This window comes from Dasypus novemcinctus, chromosome 17 (assembly GCF_030445035.2).
Source record: "Dasypus novemcinctus isolate mDasNov1 chromosome 17, mDasNov1.1.hap2, whole genome shotgun sequence".
NCBI classification, from domain to species: Eukaryota; Metazoa; Chordata; class Mammalia; order Cingulata; family Dasypodidae; genus Dasypus; species Dasypus novemcinctus.
This window is the reverse complement of record NC_080689.1, coordinates 79,379,037-79,393,633: the sequence shown is the minus strand read 5'-3', so window position 1 is coordinate 79,393,633 and position 14,597 is coordinate 79,379,037. Positions and strand designations below refer to the sequence as shown.

The window sequence follows — 14,597 nt, the reverse complement described above, 5'->3', positions numbered from 1 at the left end:
CCCACAAAGTTCAGGTTTCAGATTCCACATTGCAATCAGCCTTTAAAAAACTACCATTTGTACAGTTTAGGTGTGCTATCAAAGAATACTCACAATTATCTGTAAAGCTTATTAAGATGTTTCCACTTTTTCCAACCAAGTATCTGTGGGGCCGGATTTCATTCACATTACTTCAATTAACATTTTGCAACAGATTTAATGCAGAAGCAGATATGAGAATTCAGCAGTCTTCAATTAAGCCACTCAATTTGTGTGCGTGTGTGGAAAATACACTTTTCGTAATTATTTCTGTAAACAGGTAGTGGGTTTACTGTATTTTTTTAGTGAACTAACAGGTATTTTTAAATTTTCTCAATGTACATTTCTAACCAGAAACGAAAGCTCTTCCGGGTCCTCAATAGCGTCTAGTCCTAAAGGGGTCCTGAGACTAGAATGTTTGAGAGCCGCTGCTCTAGGATGCTTTCCTCTTTCCTGGTGCCCCTCCGTGGAGCAGAGAAGGAAGTGTCAGTTCTGTTCAAGACTCGCCTCTCTAAGCCCTTCCCTGACCCCACCATACTGCTCGCCGCCTGCTCTGCATCCCCTCCGCAGTTCTGTTGTTCCGTTTTCCCTGAGGCTTTCAAATTTCCGTGGTGCTCGCCTGTCCACTAAAAAGCAGGGACTCTCGCGCTCGCTTTCGGGAGGGCCAGCGCTTCCCGGTGAGTCCTCAACGCGGGGGGTCGCTGGTCTGGGGAGCACCTCTCGGCTAGGGAGCCCCGCAGTACCCTACATCCTGGGGAAGTCTGATGGGTGTGGGGAGACACCCAAGGAAGGTGGCGGAGCCCCGGGTTCCCCTAGTGTCGAGAAAGAGAGAACCTCGGAAAGCCATCGAGGAAAGTCGCGCAGGGAACGAGCAGAGGGGAAGGCGGGGCAACACCGGCACCCCGCCAGAGCCAGTCCTCGCCAGCGCCGCCCCGCCTCACGGCTCCTCGCTCCGCCCCCTGCCGCCAAGCGGGGAGCCCGGCGCCGCCGGCCGCGGCCCTTCACGACAGTGCCGCTGCTTTCCGGCTGGCCGCGGGAGCGCTGACGCGTCGCGGGGGCGGGGCCTGGGGGAGCGACCCCTGTCGGCGGGCGCTGGGGCGCTGCGGCAGTACCATGGCTGGGGGTGCCCGGGGCGCGCGGGCCTTGCCCGGCGCAGGTAGGCTCATGGCCCCGTCCTGCGGCGGAGAGCGCGGGGTGCTGGTCTCGGAGGCCGGGGGCGCGAGGACCGCGTGGTGGGACCAGGCCAAGGGGCCTCGGTTGGGAGGGGGCTGGTAGAGAGATGGAGGTCTGCGGCGTGGGGGTGCTGACGGTTCGGGGGCGCCCTGCGGTAAGACGGGCTGTCGTGGAGAGGGGTTCTGGGGCTGCCATGCGGGCATGTTTCTGACAGATCAGTGCGAGAGCCCAGGAGCGCTGAAGCCCAGGGAATGGTGGAACTGCGAGGTCCGCGGTGGGGGGCGGGGGCCGCTATTTTAATCCCCCCCCTTACCTACCACTCGCACCCAACTCTCATCTTTTGGTTGCAGATAAAGCACAGAAAGACAAGGCTGGACAGGCCTCAGGGCTCAGGCAGGGCAGCCGAATGGGGAAAATCTTGGGTGTGGAGTGGACAGATTTGTCCAGCTGGCAGAAGTTGGTGGCCTTGCTAAATCGACCAACTGATCCCGCAAGCCTGGCGGTCTTCCGTTTTCTTTTCGGTAAGTCCGTAAGTCCGTAAGTCCGATTTCTGGGAGGAGCCAGTTTGATTGGAGGTGGGAGAGTGGCAGTCATCCCTTGTCTATTACATGGCTGTTAGGGACTGTCTGAGTCAGCCCAAGGGGTGCTGATGCAAAGTACCAGAAATCTGTTGGCTTTTATAAAGGGTATTTATTTGGGGTCAACACAGTTACAAGGCCCTACAGGGTCCAACTGAAGTTTGCTTTCTCACCGGTCAGTTGCCACGAGGTCAGACAAGATGGCTGCTGAACTCTGCCTGGTCTGTCCTTGCTCCTTTTCCTCTTGGGGCTCTGTGGGCCCAGCTTCTTCCCAATCTCAGCTGCAGGCTGGCATAGGGCTTATCTCTTAGGGTTTCCTATTATCAGTCTCAGCTCTCTTCCCAAGGTCATCTGTAAGCTATCAGGCCAATGGCTCATCTCTCCCCTGGGCCCCAGGATCAAAAATGACAGAGCTCTCTATTCCCATGTGTCTTCTTGAGTGAATGCCCCCCAAATCACTTTTTACTGATATAGCCCAGTCAGAAGCCCTAAATTAATTTTATCAAGTAAACTTAAACAGAGGCCTCTCACTGAATTTAATACAAAGGGTATCATACCAAGAGGAATAGCTTAGTTTACAAATGTAACCTTTCTCTTTTGGGGTTCATAAATAATCTCAAACTGTCACAGGGAATTATCTCCCTACTGGAATGCTGCTAAAAGTCCTGTAATGCCCAGGATAGCTCCTCCCAACAAAGAATTATCAAGCCCAAAACATAAAGAGTCCTGAGGCTAAGAAACCCTTCCTTAACCCAAGCTGACTTTCTGACTTGAGTAGCCCCTTCTGATTACCCCTGGTTGTCCAATACTACTCTTTTCTGCTAGGAAGCAGAAATGGTTGAGAAGCACCAGTAGGCCAGACGTTTTTAAATAGAACTATCGAAACCTTAGCTGTTCTTATAACATTTTGTACCTTTGTCTCATGTTATCCTCACTGTAACATTGTAAAGTGTTATGAGTTCCTTTCACAGATGGGGATTTGGCTGAGTGAGATGCAGTAGCTGTCCACAGTCACACAGCTGGCGTGACACCCAGCATAGAGTAGGCACTCAGTAATTACTGTTGAGTGAAGGAATCAGTGGCAGAGCCAGGATTAGGGGCGTAAAGTCTGACCCTGGTGCTGTGCACGCTCTCCTGTATCCATCGCCTCCTTAGCTGAGGCCTGACCCTGGTGCTGTGCACACTCTCCTGTATCCATCGCCTCCTTAGCTGAGGCCTGACCCTGGTGCTGTGCACGCTCTCCTGTATTCCATCGCCTCCTTAGCTGAGGCCTGACCCTGGTGCTGTGCACGCTCTCCTGTATCCATCGCCTCCTTAGCTGAGGCCTGACCCTGGTGCTGTGCACGCTCTCCTGTATCCATCGCCTCCTTAGCTGAGGCCTGACCCTGGTGCTGTGCACGCTCTCCTGTATCCATCGCTTCCTTAGCTGAGGCCTGACCCTGGTGCTGTGCACACTCTCCTGTATTCCATCGCCTGCTTAGCTGAGGCCTGACCCTGGTGCTGTGCACGCTCTCCTGTATCCATCGCCGCCTTAGCTGAGGCCTGACCCTGGTGCTGCGCATGGTCTCCTGTATTCCATCGCTTCCTTAGCTGAGGCCTGACCCTGGTGCTGTGCACGCTCTCCTGTATTCCATCGCCTCCTTAGCTGAGGCCTGACCCTGGTGGACTCGCCTCCTTAGCTGAGGCCTGACCCTGGTGCTGTGCACACTCTCCTGTATCCATCGCCTCCTTAGCTGAGGCCTGACCCTGGTGCTGTGCACACTCTCCTGTATTCCATCGCCGCCTTAGCTGAGGCCTGACCCTGGTGCTGCGCATGGTCTCCTGTATTCCATCGCTTCCTTAGCTGAGGCCTGACCCTGGTGCTGTGCACGCTCTCCTGTATTCCATCGCCTCCTTAGCTGAGGCCTGACCCTGGTGGACTCGCCTCCTTAGCTGAGGCCTGACCCTGGTGCTGTGCACGCTCTCCTGTATCCATCGCCTCCTTAGCTGAGGCCTGACCCTGGTGCTGTGCACACTCTCCTGTATTCCATCGCCTCCTTAGCTGTGGCCTGACCCTGGTGCTGTGCACGCTCTCCTGTATCCATCGCCTCCTTAGCTGAGGCCTGACCTTGGTGCTGTGCACACTCTCCTGTATTCCATCGCCTCCTTAGCTGAGGCCTGACGCTGGTATTGTGCACGCTCTCCTGTATTCCATCGCCTCCTTAGCTGAGGATTGACCTTGGTGCTGCGCATGGTCTCCTGTATTCCACTGCCTCCTTAGCTGAGGCCTAACTGGCTTCCTCTCCTCCCTGTCTTCTCAGGGCTGATGATGCTGCTAGACATCCCCCAGGAGCGGGGGCTCAGCAACCTGGACCACAGATACCTGGATGGGCTGGACGTGTGCCGTTTCCCCTTGCTAAATGCCCTGCATCCACTTCCGCTGGACTGGATGTATCTTGTCTACACCATCATGTTCCTGGGTGAGGGGAACTGTGGGAGAGAAGGGAGTATGGACAGGTCTGCCTAAAATGCAAAGACAAAAGCATGCTGGTGAACGACGAGGTCTTGGGCTTCTTATTTCCTTTCTTCCGTGACACATCATTTCATGCCACTGACCTGTGTGTCATCTGTGCTGTGATCCTATAACTCAGAATATTTAAAATGTTAAGATAACGCTTAATCTCCATTTAGTTTTACCTGATGAGAAAATGCCCGGTGACTTTTCTTAATCCCACCCACAGCTTGTCCCACGAGAACAGGGCCTCACCCTTGACCTCTTAATCCTTTACCCCCACAAATCCCAGGGGCACTGGGCATGATGCTCGGCCTGTGCTACCGGCTGAGCTGTGTGTTATTCCTGCTGCCATACTGGTATGTGTTTCTCCTGGACAAGACGTCTTGGAACAACCACTCCTACCTGTACGGCTTGCTGGCCTTTCAGCTGACGTTCATGGATGCCAACCACTACTGGTATGAGTCTATGGGACTGGAAGGGAGGCCGGGTCAGGATAGGTACCGGAGACAGGGACCCAGTGAGGTCCTGGAATATGCCCAGCAAGCACCTCTTCAACCATGCTTTGCACAGTGTGGTTACACAGTCACTCTTGAGTTGTATGGCTTGGGGAGGGGGAGGGCTCTGCCAGGTTGGGGCATTTGGGATGACAAAGAGCAAAATGGCTCCATTCCCACCCCTTCACTCTTTCCCTATCTCCCCAGGTGCCTTGATCTATCCACTTCCTGTAATCCTCTTAGAAAGAAGAAGAGAAGACTAAAGCCAGACATAGCTGTTTTCAGATACTTCAAGGGTGCTCATGTGGACGAGGAAGCAGACTTTCTCTGAGTGAGCTCCCAGGGGCAGAGTTTAGAACCAAGAGGAGAAGTTGCTTTCAGGCAGAGCAATCCTGTCAGCAGGAGAGGGCCCAGCAGAGCTGCGCAGGGAGCTGTCCTGGGAGGAGGGAGCCCTCCCCCATCTTAGAAGACCATCTCTAGGGGGAGGTAGAGAAGGGATTTGGAGACAGAGTGAAGTTAGCTGACCTGGAAGGATTCTTCCCATTGCTAAGTGAAAAAGCAAATGTGAGATGGCAGTAAGATGGGTATAGAAAAAAAGCCAACATCAGATTTGTTGGAGGTTTACAGCTTTAACTGCATTTCACTCTCTAATACACAAACACAAATCCCCCTTGTCTAAACTTTGAAACTCATCCAGTTCGGCCAGCTCTGGTCTTAGAGTATTATGAGGCAATATTAATATTTTGACAGGACACCCCTGCACAGCTCCGTTTTTATGACTCTTACACAGTTTGGAAAAATGACCTGTCGCTTACTGAGGGCTTTCCATGTGCCAGGCACTATACTAAACACTTTTAATGTTTTCCTCATTACAACCCTATGAGGTCCATGGTACTGGCCCCATTTTACAGACAAAGAAACTAAGGCTTAGGGAAGTTAAGGAGGTGCCAGAGGTCACAGAGCAGGGAAGAGGCAGAAGTGAGAGTTCAGCTCTCCTTGACCGTGAAGTCTGGTGCTTGTGAACTCAAGTGTAACCGACTACTTTTCCCAACCTGCTCATCACTCATTGTCTTCTTGAAAACCTGCTTTGCTTCTGCCTCCCCTGAGTATATCTGATCCCTGTAGCCTGGGTTTCTCAGTCCTCCCCCAGGGTGCATCCTGTTAGCAGGTACCCTCTGGTGCTGCATGCTGGCATTCAGGCCTGTGAAATGTTAGTGTTTGTGCTGTAGGTTATTGTTGAGTATTAGGATTTTCATTTTTAAAATGCTTTATATATATATTGACATATACCTTTAGCTTTTCAAACATACTTTTAGATTCGTTTCCCTTTTTTTTTTTTAGGTGGTACAGGGGATTGAACCTGGGTCTTTGTACATGGGAAGCAGGTGCTCAACCACTGAGCTACATCCACTCCCCCATTCCCTTTTTTAATCATTTTCTGGCATTGTAGTCTTTTTCCTGATTTGATCCATTAGGATGCACTTAGTTGCTAGCTGACTTTTTGTGGTTATAACTTACCAGTACTATTTCCTCTTGTAGGTCAGAATAAGCACTGTTATAATTTAATTATAAAATTCTGAAAGGCTTCAGAATAGCCAGAGAAACAGAGAGGACGTGGACGATGTTCCTGGGATAGAGAGGACTATAATGTTTAGAAGCCCTGGAAGTGGGACTGGACCAGGCATCTCACCTCAGACCTCTCTGCCCCGCGCAGGTCCGTGGATGGCTTGCTGCGTGCCCCAAAGAGGAACGCCCATGTGCCCCTCTGGAACTACGCTGTCCTGCGCGGCCAGGTATGGGGTTTACGCAAGAGGAGCTCCTTGGTGGCCACTGGGGTCAGCAAGGCCACCACGTGGCTAGATGATACTCTTCTCTGCCTCCCTGGTTCTTTTTTTCCCCTTTGGCTGGAAAGCCAGGTTGGCTTTTTCATTTTTTCCAATCCGCTAAGCTCTGAGTTCTCTCACTTCACGGGAAAGAACAAAGCTCTCTCCCTGCCAGATTGGAATCCTCTTGAGAGAAAGGCTCATGTCTATGATTCTGGGCTCTTTCCCAGGTCCTTGGTCATGGTAGGATTGAATGAGGGAATATCTGAAATGAATCAGTGGAGGGATGGAACTCCTCTTCCTTGGGCCTTGCACTGCAATCAGAACTCACTTTATTCTTGACTGTAGAAAACATGATTCTTTGTTTGAATGTTGATTTTACAGATCTTCATTGTGTACTTCATTGCGGGTGTGAAAAAGCTGGATGCGGACTGGGTGGAAGGTTATTCCATGGAATACCTGTCCCGGCACTGGCTCTTCAGTCCCTTCAAGTGAGTGCTGGTCAGGGCAGAGGCCTCGCTGAGGCCTGGGCACAGAGCTGGGGCCCCTCCCTCCAGCCTGTAGTAAGGGCTGTGGTTCCTGCTTGGCCCGAACCTGCCACAGGCTGTCCTCTGTCTGCTCCCCTTCCTGTTCGGCAGAAGGAAGAGTCAGTGACATCCAAAGACAGAGGCCTGGCTGTCCCAGCAGATTTACAGTATAGGCAGGAAAGAATGGAGAAGTTAAAAAAAAAAAAAAAAGGAAAGAAAGGAGCCAGAACCAGGCGACCGGGTGATCGCGCACCCCCCGCAGTTGCTCTTGGTGGTGCCCGTGACCGTGGGTTGCTGCCCACGCCTCAGCGTTCTCAGCCAGCGTGCTGAGAAGACGGGGCCGACGCAGCGTGCCTGCTCCACGAAGCCGTCACATCAGCCCTCAACGCAACGGAAGTGCGCCTCTCCGACCCCGCTTCTTTCCTCTTGTTCTACTTTGTTCCTCCTCTTCCCATTATGTCCCAGTTGCTACAGCTTGACTTCCTTATGTTAGCCAAGCCTTTACCTCTTCTCCAGTGAGGCTGGAGGGGCACATTCACTCCTGGCCGAGGCGAGGCACCTGGCCCCCGCCACAGCACACTCTCGTCCATCACATTCTCTCCTAGGAGATCTGCCCTTGCTGCTGCTTACACAAGGTCTGTTGAAAATCATGGATGCCTACAGGGTGTGAAACGAAAAGGGGTTGGAAAACTCCTTTGCAGTGTCTGCATAGGTGGATTAGACCTCGTAGGAGTCATCCCACCACCTGATCTTTGGCAAAGGCCCGGCAGCAGAGGCACGTGCTTGCTGTGACTGCTGTGAGGTTGTGTTCTCTGGTGGGCAGGTGGCTGACCTGTGTCCCTCGGGTCTGCAGGCTCGTGCTGTCTGAGGAGATGACCAGCCTGCTGGTGGTGCACTGGTGTGGGCTGCTGCTCGACCTCTCTGCTGGCTTCCTCCTCTTCTTCGATTCCTCACGAGCCATTGGCCTTCTCTTTGTGTCCTACTTCCACTGCATGAATTCCCAGCTCTTCAGCATTGGTCAGTACTTTAGTCTGGGAGGAAGCAGGAAGCACAGGTCTGCAGGGAGGGAATAGCCAGAGATGTGCTTTGGGCGGAGGAGAGGTGACTGGAGTAGTGGCTACGTTGAGCCAAAGGCAGTCACTGTGAAAGGGGATTATTTTGGGATGGGAGCTGTGAGACTTCTGGCTCAGTATTGTGCAGTCAGGAATCTCCAGGTAGTACACATGCCTTATGGTTAAGAACCCCTTTCATCGTAAGTGGGACACCCGGGACAGTGGCAGAGGCTCCCGAAGGGAATGCTTAGCTCCCTGCCGCCTTCCTAGGGATGTTCCCCTACGTCATGCTGGCCAGCAGCCCTCTCTTCTGCTCCCCCGAGTGGCCGCGGAAGCTGGTATCCCACTGCCCCAAAAGGCTGCAAGAACTGCTGCCCCTCAAGGCTGCCCCGCAGCCCAGTGCCTCCTGCGTGTATAAGAGGAGCCGGGCCAAGAGCGGCCAGAAGGCGGGGTTGCGCCATCACCTGGGAGCAGCCTTCACCCTGCTCTACCTCCTGGAGCAGCTTTTCCTGCCCTATTCCCACTTCCTCACCCAGGTGTGTATGCGCTGGGGAGAGGTGGCGGCAGAAGGGAGAGAGTGAGGTTGGTTTTGTCGCACCTTTGGCGGTGGAGGATGGGGGCCACGGTGAGAGCTGCTGTTGGAGCGGATTCCCCATCTGGCCTGCCTTCCAGGGCTATAACAACTGGACCAATGGGCTTTACGGCTACTCCTGGGACATGATGGTGCACTCCCGGTCCCACCAGCACGTGAAGATCACCTACCGTGATGGCCGCACCGGCGAGCTCGGCTACCTCAACCCTGGGGTGAGCTGGCCAAGCTGTCCGCCCCTGCTCTTCAGAGGCCCGTGGTTTCTGGGGCCTGCTGCGGGCCTGCACCCAGCATGACGTGCACCCAGCTTGGGTCTGCTTGGCCCTGCCTCAGGAGCCAGGGAGAGCCTTCTTTAGTGGGTCGAGATAGGGCAGTGTCACTTGCTACCTTTAAGATTTAGCAAAGTTTGAGTGCCCCTAGTCCAGTGAAGAAACGTTCACCGGCAAGTTGAGTGTTTTCTGGCCACAGTGGGAAGGGCATGTCCTTGTGCTGGTGACTGCATGACCTGCCCGGGAGGGTGACACCAACCAGGTGGGACTAACGTGAGGATTTGGGGCAGGTGTTCACACAGAGCCGGCGATGGAAGGATCATGCAGACATGCTGAAGCAGTATGCCACTTGCCTGAACCGCTTGCTGCCCAAGTACAATGTCACTGATCCCCAGATCTACTTTGACATTTGGGTCTCCATCAATGACCGCTTCCAGCAGAGGTGGGCAAGGGGAGCCGAGCTAGAGGAGAAGTGAAGGCCAGCTCCTTCCCCTGATGAGCCGCCCCTGCTCCCCGGGTTGTCCTGCTCCAAGGGCTGTCTGGTGTCGGGTGCATGTCCCTGGTCTGCTTGTGGGCGTGCAGATTGTCTCCAGCAGGGGGCGCTGCCGCCCCGAAGAAAGGGAACTGGCTGGTTCTTTGCGGAACTGTTAACCCCAGGCGGCCACTAACGCCCTTCCCAGGGCTTCCAGACCTCTTTCCCTTACCACACTAATGCACGGCGTCAATAAGAGGGCGGTCTATGGGAACGCTGCAGTTTATGCATGATTGTTTTGTAAACCTACAACTTCTCTAATTAAAAAATATAAAACAAACCCACAACAGCAGCCCCCTGTCCCCTGCTGCCCTGGACTGGTAAATAGTATGCTGGCACAAGGCTTCTTCCCTCCATCTAGAAACCCTGGAATACTGGTGGAAGGAGCCAAGCGAGAGGAGCTGGTCGGCGGGTGACTGGCCTCCCCTCGGCCTTGGCTCTCTCTCAGGATTTTTGACCCTCGCGTGGACATCGTGCAGGCTGCCTGGTCCCCGTTCCAGCGCACGCCCTGGCTGCAGCCGCTCCTGCTGGACCTGTCTCCCTGGAGGACGAAGCTACAGGAGATCAAGAGCAGCCTGGACAACCACACGGAGGTCGTCTTCATTGCTGACTTCCCTGGTAGGAGGGGAGCGCAAGCTTTGCAGCGTGGTAGAGGAGGGGGCGCTTCCGGTGGGGCGAGCGTTTTTGAGGCCTGAGGGCGGTGGCGGTGGCGGCTCTGTCCTGGTTGGAAGCGAGTCCCTCTCTTGCCCTCGGCAGGGCTGCACCTGGAGAATTTTGTGAGTGAAGACCTGGGCAACACCAGCATCCAGCTGCTACAGGGGGAGGTCACTGTGGAGCTGGTGGCTGAAGAGAAGAACCATACTCTCCGGGAGGGAGAGAAGATGCAGGTACTTGGCCTGGCTTAAGGATGGCAGGAAGTTTAGACAAGCAGAGTTCATTTACTAGACTCATAATGCACCGGCACTAAGGGTGCTCAGAAACCCAGGGCCCGTGGGGCCGAGAATGGCTTCGGCTAGGATTCTAGAGGGTGGCGACTTCTGTATCTGAAGTGCAGTGAGAAGAACATGCCAGCACAGTAGGGAGCCCTTAGGCTGCCTTGGGGAAGGCTGGAGAGCGAAGCAGGCCCGTTTTCTTATCCCTAGTTGCCTGCTGGTGAATACCATAAGGTGTATACGGTGTCACCCAGTCCTTCCTGCTACATGTACGTTTACGTCAACACCACAGAGGCTGCCCTGGAACGAGACCTGGCACAGCTGCAGGAACTCAAGGAGAGGGTGGAGAACGGAAGTGGTGAGTGAGCCCCGATGGCCCCTGGTCACAAGGAGGCAGAGTTGCGGAGGAGAACCTAGCCACCGAAGAATGGCCTCGAAGCCCCTAGCTGGTGGCAGGGGAGTGCAAAGGGGCAGAATGACCCACCTCGGTGACTCCTTTTTCCTGCCTTCCGGGCAGAAACAGGACCCCTGCCTCCAGAACTCCAGCCTTTGCTGGAGGGTGAAGTAAAAGGAGGTCCTGAGCCAACTCCTCTGGTGCAGACCTTTCTCAAACGTCAGCAAACGCTCCAAGAGATTGAACGCCGGCGAAACAGACCTTTCCGTGAGCGAGTTTCACGCTTCCTGCTGCGAAAGCTCTATGTCTTTCGCCGCAGGTAAATTTCCCCCACAACCCCTGTAACCTCCACAGCCTTACTCGTGATTGCCACCAGATGTTTGCAAGCTGGGTAACTTTTTCCCTGGTGAGGGAAGTACTGGGAAAGGACAGTTTAGCACTAGATGTCTTTTTCCCTCTCCATCCTCCTCTCCCTGCTTTCATGGAAGAGTAGGTGGCCTGTGTTTGACGGCCTGCTATCTTGGTCTGCCGTAACCCGCTTTGGAATCCTCGAATGGACCATATAAAGGAGTGGGGTGCCCTTCCAGATGGGATGTGGAGCCACTGGGTGGGGGTGGGGGAATTCTCAGGCATGCTTGGGTGGTAAGAGGTCGGACCAGGTTACCCCAGGGGCTTTGGCAGGAATTCCTATTCAAACGGGTTGGGGCTGGGTGGCCCTTCTGCTTTTTCAGCTTCCTGATGACGTGTATCTCTCTTCGAAACCTGGTGCTAGGCCGCCCGCCCCTGGAGCAGCTGTCCCAAGAGGTGATTTATGCAAACTGGCGACCCTTTGAGCCAGCTGGAGAGTTGAGTCCTTCAAACACAGAATCTTCAAATCCTAATCCCCCTGAGCCAAATCCTGCTCCTGTCCACTCCGAGTTCTGAGTGGGGCCAGAACTTAAGTTGGGGATGTAGGGGCAGCCAGTCCCGCTCTGCTCTGGACCTACGGAGTGGGGGGATCATTTTAGATAAGTCTTTTCCTCATCTATAACTTCTTAAAATTTGGAAATAACTCAGAGGAGCCAAAGGAAAGAAGGCCAAGGACAGGATTTACCCATCCAAGTTCTTCGAAGGGCTAGGAGGTTAAAATCAGTGCCCTGGAGTACAAGACCGAGAGTCAGGCATCAATGACTGGCTCCTTGGGGAGAGAGACTTAGGGCACCGTGATGAAAACACCAGCTCACCCTTCTCAGGAGTGCTCTGTGCTGGGCCCTGTGGGAGGGCTACCTGCACTATCACCTTTCATGGCCACTGACCCCACTTTATAGTCAACAAAATGGAGGCTGAGAGGTAATAGAATTTGCTCAAAGACATTCAGCTAGTAAGGGATGGATTGATGGTGGGAACTCAAGTCTGACTTAAGATCCTGCACCCTACCTCTAGCATTTTCTAGCATCACTGACAAATTTGGAAACAGTGCCACTTAGGTGATCATCTTCTAAGTGCACCCAGGGTTTTTAATCTTCCTGCAGTTCTGGGTTCCTTCTTTGTCCCTATTATCAGCTGTTCAAAGTTTTCCACTAGCAATTATGAGAGTGATAAGGGTAGCATAGCACCACCAAAGCTAAACTCAATTAACTGGCAGTATTTCTCTAGTTTCCTAGTTGTCATTTTTCTTGCCTTTAGTGAGCAGAAAGTGATGTAAATCAAGAATTAACCAAATTTGATGAGGGATCAGGGAATGTCAGTCATTTTGTAGTGGATACAAGGGTGATTCAGCAGCTCTTCCTCCACAAGTGGAGACTCACCAAAGACCTTGCACTGCTCTAGGAAGTGGGAATGTGTCAAGTCCCTGCTCTGGGAGCGCATGGTAGAGATGGCTGTCACCCAGCAGTCCCAGGAACAGGAAGACAGTCTTTGATAGAGGACCCCTTTTTTGGAGGCACTCCCTACCCCGCCACATGCAGCTTGGTTCCAGGGTTCTTTCCTAGGCAGCTGCCTTTGTGGTATACTCTTGGGGTGATGCTAGAATTAGCTCTGAACATCCCACATGGCTCTCAAACCCAGTCTGTCTTAAACAGATTCAACTCCAACTCAAGCTTTATTGTAAACAGCCCTGTACTTTTTTAACCATGTCTGAGATTCATCCATCTTGACTCCTCCTCACATTAGCTGTAAATCTCATCAATTCTATCTCCAGTCAGTTGGGTATGTTCATTTTGTCTCTACTACTTGTTTTTCTAGTCTTTATTTAGGAAACTAGCTCCTTAATTGGGTTCTAGGTTAAGGACAGACCAGGACAGGGACACCAGGCTGGGCCTGCATTAAGCACACCCACTGAGGCAGCCAAGAGGAGCCTTTCTGGCTCACACCAGGCGCGGTATGGGCTGACGGTGGCTGTGATAGACTGCTCTGATGCTTGGTGAGACTGGTGTGGGGGTGGGATGCATTTGCCAGTCGATTCTCATTGACAATATCCTGAAAAGCTTAGTTGGGTGAAGTACAGCTAGGGTTGCTCAGACTGACAGAGGAACTACAGCCCTTCTGATGTCATTTTAGCTAGAGGGTTTCATATTAATCACCTCATCCTGCTCCCAGCACCTGAAGCTTTATACAAAGGCAGGTTAAAAACTTCCCTCCTAAAACATGGATTATATAATAATTGACATTCCCTTAATTGCTTTGTGTTTTGTATTTGTAGTCCTCCTCCACTGCTTTGTTCTCTTGTCCAAACCTGGTTAATGCTCATCTGCCTTCAGATCTTTAGGAAACATTCTTAATTCCCAAGATGGTCAGAACAATCCCCTTTAAATTCACTTTCCTTTAATCCGCAAGCTCCAGGGAGCTCTGCCCTCTGTTCTCCATTATTTGTAATTACCTAGCAAATGATGATTCTACCAGTTTATGGTAGAATGGTACTTGGGCAACATGGTTGCTTCCCTTTACACAGCAATGGACAGCTGTTTGAAAGCTCTTTAAAAACTCACTCTGAAGCGTCTCAATGGCATGCCAGACTGAGGCTCCCACTTATGAACAAGTTAGGAGATTCCCCCAGCATGACTTATTCCCCAACCCATTTTAGGCCTCTAAGCAGGTATAATACTCTTTTAAAGTTAACAGTTTGGTATGTGATGGAAAATTGTGCCATGACACCAGTCCATGTAGTCACCTGTATCTTAAAAGCATGGCTGGTGGATCTTCCCTGTAAACTGCAAGTGAAATTTAAGAGCCAACTTTTGGAACCATAGCAATTTTCAGTGTAATTTTATGTTAAATAAATTTCATTTTGAGACTCACTGTTATTGCATTTTTAGATTGGAAACAGTCCCAACACTGTTTTAGAACACTTCAAACTAATGTGCACTGAACATGTTTCTTGGCAACCTTTGACACCCACCAAGTATATTGGTGGCACATAAAAATACAATCTGGAACTAGAGGGTGAGATGGAAAGTATATAAAAAGAATTAAGACTCCAGGACAAAAAAAAAAAAAAAAAAAAAGACTCCAGGACATCTGTTTTAATGACAAGGCCTCCTCTTGGGCAAGGACCTGCCTGAGGTCTATCTTCTACATTCTTTCCAACTTTAAAGACCAGCTTTCCAAAGTGTAAAGCATAGTTGAAAAGTGATGGACTTAAGTTTCCAAGACTTAACTTGGACTACTATTCCCTGCAGGTTATCATTTAGTAGGATTTTTTTTAACAGGTGAAAATGCAAAAGGATGACAGGGATTCTGGCCAG

At 52.1% G+C, this 14,597-nt stretch overlaps 1 protein-coding gene across 1 annotated transcript; it reads left to right on the top strand.

Annotated features, from left to right (window-relative positions):
• Window positions 1-1,035: 1,035 nt before the first annotated feature.
• On the top strand, window positions 1,036-14,150 carry GGCX (gamma-glutamyl carboxylase). Its single transcript, XM_058279020.1, has 15 exons — window positions 1,036-1,174; window positions 1,542-1,712; window positions 4,070-4,228; window positions 4,553-4,718; window positions 6,472-6,550; window positions 6,965-7,071; window positions 7,961-8,124; window positions 8,430-8,695; window positions 8,832-8,963; window positions 9,308-9,459; window positions 9,998-10,167; window positions 10,306-10,436; window positions 10,692-10,839; window positions 10,999-11,194; window positions 11,607-14,150. The coding sequence occupies exons 1-15, from the start codon at window positions 1,132-1,134 to the stop codon at window positions 11,797-11,799; spliced, it is 2,277 nt and encodes a 758-aa protein (XP_058135003.1). The 5' UTR covers window positions 1,036-1,131; the 3' UTR covers window positions 11,800-14,150.
• The last annotated feature ends 447 nt before the right edge of the window (window positions 14,151-14,597 follow it).

Coding starts and splice junctions, on each gene's coding strand:
- GGCX (XM_058279020.1), top strand. CDS start 1,132: ATGGCTGGGGGTGCCCGGGGCGCGCGGGCCTTGCCCGGCGCAG. Junction 7,072..7,960: donor TGGCTCTTCAGTCCCTTCAA/GTGAGTGCTGGT, acceptor TCGGGTCTGCAG/GCTCGTGCTGTCTGAGGAGA. Junction 10,840..10,998: donor GAGGGTGGAGAACGGAAGTG/GTGAGTGAGCCC, acceptor CCTTCCGGGCAG/AAACAGGACCCCTGCCTCCA.